Raw genomic sequence first — 8,198 nt, forward strand, 5'->3', positions numbered from 1 at the left:
ACGTTAAGGCTATCAGATATCAGATAACCGTTTTGTCGGATATTAATCTAACGGAATTCAAATATTCGGAAATGGCTACCGGATATCAAATATCCATTGACAACCCTAACCACAGTACCTAGGATAGAGAGGTTATAAAAGATTCATTAAAAAACCCATTATTTTAAAAACATGACGGGAGAAAGATGAAACTTTCTAGAAAACAGAGAAGTCAAACCTATGTCAGTGCCGCACCATCAACACGTTTGACGTTTGGATTGACTGGTGGGCCGAATAGTAAGACATGCGTATTTATATCAATGGCCCAAGCAAATCAAATGGTTAAACTAACCTAACATGGGTTAGTCCATGAGTGAGTTTGGGAGAGTTTAATATATTTTAGATTTTGGGGATTTTGAGGGAGTGTAAGAGAGTTTAGGGAGTTTGAGAGAGTTTGGTGTTTTGAGTGTAGGGAGTTTGAGAGACTCTCCCAAAATCTCTATTCTTTTGAGAGATTTGAAGTGAGGCAAAAATACACTGTAAACTCCCTAAAACTCCCCCAAAAAACCCAACTCCCTAACATTCTATTTTTTACCACTAACAGGGAGTTTAAGAGCTTCTTTCAAACTCCCCCACAACTAACAGGATTTTCTAGGGAGTTTGGGAGACTCTTCTAAACTCTCCCACGACTAACGGGGATTTTGATAGACTCCTTCGAACTCCCCACGACTAACAGGAAAAAACCTAACTACACCCAACTCCCCAGAGGACTAACACCCTTTTAAGTTATGAAAAGGCCCAAAATTATATCTCTGCGAAGTAATAGAAAGACTGTAACCAATTCCTCATAGCCACAAGGCATATGACGGTATGAGCTGAAAACACCATAATTCAAAACTCGCATTAAATTCGATTTCGCGCTTTTGCAGAACTCCCCCTCTGAACCTCTCTCTGAATAACCATGGATTATCATAGTCTAACAAGAAAGGAACTACAATTTCTGTGTAAGAAGAATAAGATCAGAGCTAACATGACTAATTTCGCAATGGCTGATACCCTTTCTTCTCTCCCCAAGGTAACTCGCTCATTTTATTCAGTTACATCTGATTTCATAACTTAATTCCTATTTTAGCCATAATAATTATGTAACGAACTGCTGCTTTCAATGACTGTACATGATTAATGTTTTTCCTTGAAATTTTAGGGCATTCTTACTAAGTAACTTTCCCCAATTCTAGGACTTTTAGGGTTTGTGATGACGTCATTCTAGGATTTCCCCTAATTCTTATGATTTAGTGATACTTCAAACACACAATTTTGATTATCTTTAGTGCTTTCTAGTACCTGTATTGCATATTTTCTCTAATTTGTGGTTTGATCAGGTTCATGGAGTTGAAGGCAATCGAAACTTCACACCAGAGACTCCAACACTCACCAGCACCAGCAGGAAGAGTAAAGCAACTGCAACAAAACCGCTATCTTATCTGGATAACAGTGAACCAATGTCTTCTAATGGTGATCTTGCTAGACATACTCTTTCACCCTTAACAAACTTGTACCCCTCAGATATTAATATACCCAAAGAGGTCCACGTTGTTGATCATCCACATGGTACAAGGCTAGCAAAAAGATTGAAGTTGTCTGCTCAGAAGGTAGGAGGAAGAAATGATGCTATTAACATTGAAATGTTGCCTGGCGAAGACAAGAATGAGGAGATGAGAACGAAGTATGAAGTAAATGATGATGTCTTACCGTACAACGAGGGTAACCATTAAAACTTGTGTTGCTGTTTCATATTCTCTACTTGTGTTTGGAAATCTTGATATGATGGTGGTGTATTTTTCAGGAAATAGGATCAAGGTTTCTAATGAAGAACAAGACGAAGTTGGTACTGGAGATGTATCTTATATAATGGTCTGTGCTGAATCTTTGAAGTTGGAAGAATTTACAGTTCATTTAAATGGTGATCAAGATGCTATTATCGAAGAAACCTCTAGTACATCGATCATGGGTGGGGTCTCCGGGGATAAAACTGGTTGTTCTCTTAGTGGATGCAGTTCTGAAGTCTCTTATGCTCCTAGGGTATCTGCTAAAAAATCCTTGAACATAACTCGTACTCTTGTTGGATGCACATCTGACATCTCTTCTGCTCCAATGGTATCTAAACCCGTGAAAGTTGTTTGTGATCTTAATGAAACTTATTTAATGGGTGAGGAAACTATGAACATTAAAGATCCAAATGAAGATCAAAACATGGAAAGTAAAGATGAACCCATACAAGTCAATGAACCTTCTCTAACAGTGGAGAAAACTGAAATTTTCGAAGCTTCAAATCTTGATGATCAGAAGAGCAAGCTCATGTGTGATATTGAGCTCTGCAATGTCAAGGTAACTGAAGCTGAAAGAGAGAACATTTCTAATGGTAATGATGACATTTCAGATGCTGCTGAGAAGTTATCCTTCTCTCCATCAGTCACTGGTTTAACTGCCAACCAGATTCCAGTATATGTTGCAACTCCTACCAGAACAACCACATCGGATGATAAGGTTCAAGAGACAACCCCCTTAATCTCACATACTACATCGATCATGGGTGGGGTTCCCAGGGATAAAATTGGTTGTTCTCTTAATGGATGCAGTTCTAAAGTCTCCTATGCTCCTAGGGTATCTGCTAAAAAATCCTTGAACACAGCTCGTACTCTTGTTGGATGCACATCTGACATCTTTTCTGCTCCAATGCTATCTAAATCCGTGAAAGTTGTTTGTGATCTTAATGAAACTTATTTAATGAGTGAGGAAACTATAAACATTAAAGACTCAAATGAAGATGAAGACATGGAAAGTAAAGATCAACCCGGACGAGTCAATGAACCTTCTCTAACAGTGGAGAAAGCTGAAATTTTGGAAGCTTCAAATCATGATGATGAGAAGAGCAAGCTCATGTGTGATATTGAGCTCTGCAATGTCAAGGTAACTGAAGTTGAAGCGAAGAACAGTTCTAGTGGTAATGATGACATTTCAGATGCTGCTGAGAAGTTATCCTTCTCTCCATCAGCCACTGGTTTAACTGCCAACCAGATTCCAGTGTATGTCGCAACTCCTACCAGAACAACTACATTGGATGATAAGGTTCAAGGGACAACCCCCTTAATCTCATATACTAAGAAGAAAGAAGTTACAATTCCTATCATATCTGCCGGGAAGTCCATGAACATTGCTCGTGCTTGTGTTGGATGTACTTCTGAATTGTCCTCTGCTCCTACAATATCTGCCGAGAAATCCATGAACAATGCTCTAGTTCGTTGTAAAACTTCTCTAGTGGGGGAGGAAACTGAAAACATTAAGGTCCCAAATGAACAAAACATGGAAATTATGGATCAACCCATAGAAATCAATGAAGTTGTTGGATTTAAAAGCGCTCATAATTTAGAAGTGAAGTTCATCAATGAGGATGAACTTAGTAATCTCAAGGGCACCGAAGTTGAAACGAAATATGTTGATGAATCTTTTCTAATGGTGAAGAAGGCTGAAAATTTGGAAGACTCAAATGTTGATGATGGGAAGATTAAGTTCACATGTGAGGTTGGGTTCTGTGGTGTCAAGGTCACTGAAATTGAAGAGGATAGTGAGGAGGACGGTCCTAATGTTAATAATGACATTTCAGATGTTCTTGAGAAGTTCTCCCTCTCTCCGTCAGCCACTGGTCCAGTTGTGAACCCGATTCCAGTGCATGTCGCAAGTCCTACTAGAGCAACTGCGTCCGAGAATCAGGTTCAGGAAACAACTCCCTTAAACTCATTTATTACGAAAAAAGCAGTTACAACTCCAAAAGGTTCCATCGAGGTTTTGGATGACATGAGGGGGATCAATGAAAGAGGCAAATGCAGTGCAAGTACTTCTAAGGTGGTAACTGAGTTAGAAGCTGAACTAAAGCATAGCAAAGGTGAAAACAGTTCTCAAGGAAAACTGAATTCCACAAGTATAAGACAGTTGAAAAGGATGATTAAACTTACTCATTCAGAAAATAAAAACGCCACTGTCGATCAAAACAAGGAAATAAGACCTGAAGAGCATGAGAACGAAGGTCAAAACACTCTCCAGAGGAAGGTTGGGTTCTGTGATGTCAAGGTCACTGAAGTTGAAGAGGACAGTGAGGAGGTCGGTTTTAATGTTAATAATGACATTTCAGATGTTCTTGAGAAGTTCTCCCTCTCTCCGTCAGCCACTGGTCCAGTTGTGAACCCGATTCCAGTGCATGTCGCAAATCCTACTAGAGCAACTGCGTCCGAGGATCAGGTTCAGGAAACAACTCCCTTAATCTCATTTATTACGAAAAAAGCAGTTACAACTCCAAAAGGTTCCATCAAGGTTTCGGGTGACATGAGGGGGATCAATGAAAGAGGCAAATGCAGAGCAAGTACTTCTAAGGTGGTAACTGAGTTTGAAGCTGAACTAAAGCATAGCAAAGGTGAAAACAGTTCTCAAGGAAAACTGAATTTCACAAGTATAAGACAGTTGAAAAAGATGATTAAACTTACTCACCCAGAAAACAAAAACGCCATTGTCGATCAAAACAAGGAAATAAGACCTGAAGAGCATGAGAACAAAGGTCAAAACACTCTCCAGAGGAAACTGAAAGCTACGAGTTTAAGACAGTTGAAAAAGACAGTTAAACAACTTATTCAGTCAGACAATGAAAACATCAATGTCAAATTAAACAAAAAAGTTGTACCTGAAGACAACGAGGACAAGGATCAAAACACTGCCGAAAGGGAACTGAAAGCTACAAGTGCAAGACAGTTGATAAAGATGATTAAACAACGTACTCAAACAACAAAAACACCACTGCCAAGGTAATCAAGGAAACTTAGCTCTTTTTTAGTGTGCTTAAAGCTAAAAGTGATACTTTAGCAGTCATTTTAGTATGTGTAAGTTTACCAATCTTGCAATTTTCTGGGTGTACTGCCCTTTCAATTTTCTGCCCAAGATTATCTGCCCTTTAGACTATACATATTTGTATTACTTTCTTTCCCATGGTTCTGGAAAAGTATTTCAATTAGATAATTGTGTTTGTAAAAATTCAGAGACGCTTTAATTTCTAAGATGTTTTGTAAGTCTAAGTTGTTCAACATAGAAAAGTAATACTTAAAAGGTACTATTGCTTTTAACATAGAATAGTTTGGATCCCTAGCCATTTCTTTAACAAAAAACTTGTATAAGTTCAATAATGTACTTAATAGGAATTGAATGAAAACTATTTGGGAGTATAAATTTGATTCATTTTCGGGTATCATTAGTTCTCTTTTCTCCCAAAATTTTGAATTTTTGTTGAATTCATTTTATTAGTTTCTCTGCTCCATTAATCCCGAATACCCTTTTGGTCACCAATAAGATGTAATATCTCTATGGAAAATTGTGAGGCTGTTGTTCTGTCCTAGATTCTAGATATTGTTTGATCATGGAAATTTCAGGACATATAGCAAATAGTGGAAAATCATGGAATGGTTGTTACAAATATAATTGAATTGAAGTCTTCACCTATAACCATTAGCATTCTCTACGGTTGTGTACTGTTTTTGCAAAGATTCTTAGGTTTTGGATGGTGTTAACTGATTTCTTAGGTTTTTGCTAAGATTCTGTATGTTATAGCTAAGCAATGTATCCTAAAGGCTTTAGATGTCATGAAGTTTTTCTCTCTAGAAGACATTGCTACTTAGTCCCTTAAAGACTGGTCTCACTTTTGCTTTGGATTACTGGCCAGGTTAGTGTGGTCTAGACTCTAGATGTGGCTATATAGTTAAGTATACTGGAGATTTAAGGTGTGACGTACATTACTTAATATGTTTTTTCAAAGACAGAATTCTCATTTTGAATTCATTTTTTATAAATATCATCAATCCCTAACAATAGATATGTTACCGATAAGTTGTAATGCTCGGAGAAATTTCATTATGGAAAAGTGTATCTTGGATGCTTGTTCTCTTACAATGAAAACATTTAGTTATTGCCTTAATGATTTAACATGTATCTTGGAGAAATTTAAACATCGTAAACTGAAAACATAAGAGGCCGTGAACTTGTTCTCTTACAATGATTTAACTAGTGGCCTTAATCTATTAGAGTGTTAACATTTAGTTATTGCCTTCTGGACAACTTGACAGTTGCATTCGGTCATTATCACTCATGTATTTCTATGTTGAATATTTCTTTCGATGGGCTATATGCCTATATGTAAATCTTCCTATTGTGACATCTACGATTTCTTATTTTGTTATTAATGAAATTATGGAACATTCTAGAGGTTCCCTTAGTTAATATTATGAATTCTGGCCAATTTCACCTATAAACTGCAGCTGCTTCGTACTTGGCCGCGTATTGGGCTGTTAGAAATTAGAATGACATATAACTATATAAGACGTTTACTTCAGTCACTGATGATTTTGCTTTCACTTTTGAACATTATTCATTTGATTTTGCTTGTGTAGCTTCATAGGTTACTTCATTGTCCTCGATGTTTGTAGAATTAGAAATTTCTAAGTCACATCTCGAACTTCTGTTAACCAGAATCTCATTGTGTTTTCTGTTTTAAAGTCTAATCTTGGCAGAATAACCTGCAAGGGCCAGTGTTTTAGAAGTTACTAGAAGGCTGTGTGTGAGGTTTGGTGGTGCCGAAGGTGTAGTCTTCTCCAAACATTTCTTTCCCATCTCCAGAAACTTTGTAAATGGTACATTGTACAAACTCATATACAAAATATCGCTTGAGTTTTAAAGCTGTGTAATGTTTTATAACTCATTGCAAAAGTATAACATTCTTTGTAAGCTTTGCTCTAGAAGTTTCAGTGTTTTTTGTTCTATTGTGTTGAAATTGTGCCACGATATCACCATCTATAAGCATTACGGTGCAGAGGCAGAAGTCGCTAGTGCAGTCGTGAGAAACTACAGGATATCCATGAGAAGTTGCCTCGCTACTGCAGAACACAAATCTCTTACCCAGAATATCAACCAGGAAAGAAGAAGGATGAAGGATCATTCCGAAAAACTCTTTATATGATGAATAAGTGCAGTTGTTTTTCTTCTGTTATTTTGCTGGGTACCCCTTATTTTATCATCAGCACTTATTTGACGACAGTTTTTGATGTGTTCAGGAATTTTCCTGTTGTGTTGGTTCACTTATATAACTTTTTTTTGTCTGAAATACTTGAGTCGCTACATCTGACATGGCTAATGTGTCCTTACATTGTCATACTTGAAGAGGGAGGTTGAACTGAACATTCATAGAATGATTCTTCGTGACATTCAGGGATGAACTGATTGATAGGAGCATGACTAAGTATCTCAAAGAAGCGAAAACAGGGAAGTTGGACATCCAAGTTATGGCCTCGAATGGATACCGACTGCTCTTATATCAAAGCGTGCCGTGAACGCTTACACACAGTTGATGGCCAAGGGTACTCTCAAACCGTCCAGAGTGTCAAATCTGTTGCTGTCTGGGATGGGTGAAGACTGCCATGGAAGGTTGTGCAGGCAGTAGTCTAGCCGACGAAGGTGCAGACAAGGGATTTGGCTTGCAGTTTTACCTGGCCAACCAGTCACAGTAGCCTTGAGCATCTGGATGCAATTTCAAGCTTTGTTGTTCAGCAGTTGTCCTTGCATTTGGGTTTCTTTCGTGTACATTGTCTAGAAGCATACTGGAAAGAATCTAGATCCAATTCTAGAAGAGCCAGCCGTCAGTCGTTAGTGGATGATGATTGGTCATAGTCAAAAAATCTCAAGAACTTTGTACGATTACGAATCAAACCGATTTCGATTCAATTTGTTCATATATATTTATATGAGATTGTAAACAATTGAACAATTCTATTTGAAACACAATTAGAATCATTTGATTGATCTTCATATTTGATCCAAAAGTGTTAGATGAATACGGCTAAGACAAAAAGTATTCATACGACTAACTTCGGTTAACTGTTATTGAGCCAACTCCATATACACGTTTAGGTACGGTAACCCATATCTAAATATAAGTCTATTTCATTTGTGTATATCAAGCTAAGACCATCTAACGGTGGAGATTGATTGCTTAGTTTCTAAGCAGACTTATCTTGAATCTTAAATCAGGAGTTCATCTAACGGTGAATATTGAATGCTTTGTTACTAAGCTATCTTAGCTTTGATTGTAAGCAACCGTGATATGAAAGACTATATAAGGGAGAAACCTA

The 8,198-nt window shown here is 37.5% G+C and overlaps 1 protein-coding gene across 3 annotated transcripts; it reads left to right on the forward strand.

The window, feature by feature from the left end:
• Positions 1–811: 811 nt before the first annotated feature.
• On the forward strand, positions 812–7,758 carry LOC113281315. 3 transcript variants are annotated; one of them, XR_003326018.1, is made up of 5 exons: positions 812–1,054; positions 1,362–1,743; positions 1,826–4,832; positions 6,571–6,704; positions 6,885–7,758. XR_003326018.1 is itself a non-coding variant. In XM_026530024.1 (4 exons), the coding sequence occupies exons 1-4, from the start codon at positions 941–943 to the stop codon at positions 6,587–6,589; spliced, it is 3,522 nt and encodes a 1,173-aa protein (XP_026385809.1). In that variant the 5' UTR covers positions 812–940; the 3' UTR covers positions 6,590–6,833. The 3 variants fall into 3 exon arrangements, 1 of the variants encoding a protein (XP_026385809.1); XR_003326019.1 differs by having other exon boundaries at positions 7,280–7,757; XM_026530024.1 differs by lacking the exon at positions 6,885–7,758 and having other exon boundaries at positions 6,571–6,833.
• The last annotated feature ends 440 nt before the right edge of the window (positions 7,759–8,198 follow it).

This window comes from Papaver somniferum, chromosome 5, assembly GCF_003573695.1.
Source record: "Papaver somniferum cultivar HN1 chromosome 5, ASM357369v1, whole genome shotgun sequence".
In the NCBI taxonomy this organism is placed as follows: domain Eukaryota; kingdom Viridiplantae; phylum Streptophyta; class Magnoliopsida; order Ranunculales; family Papaveraceae; genus Papaver; species Papaver somniferum.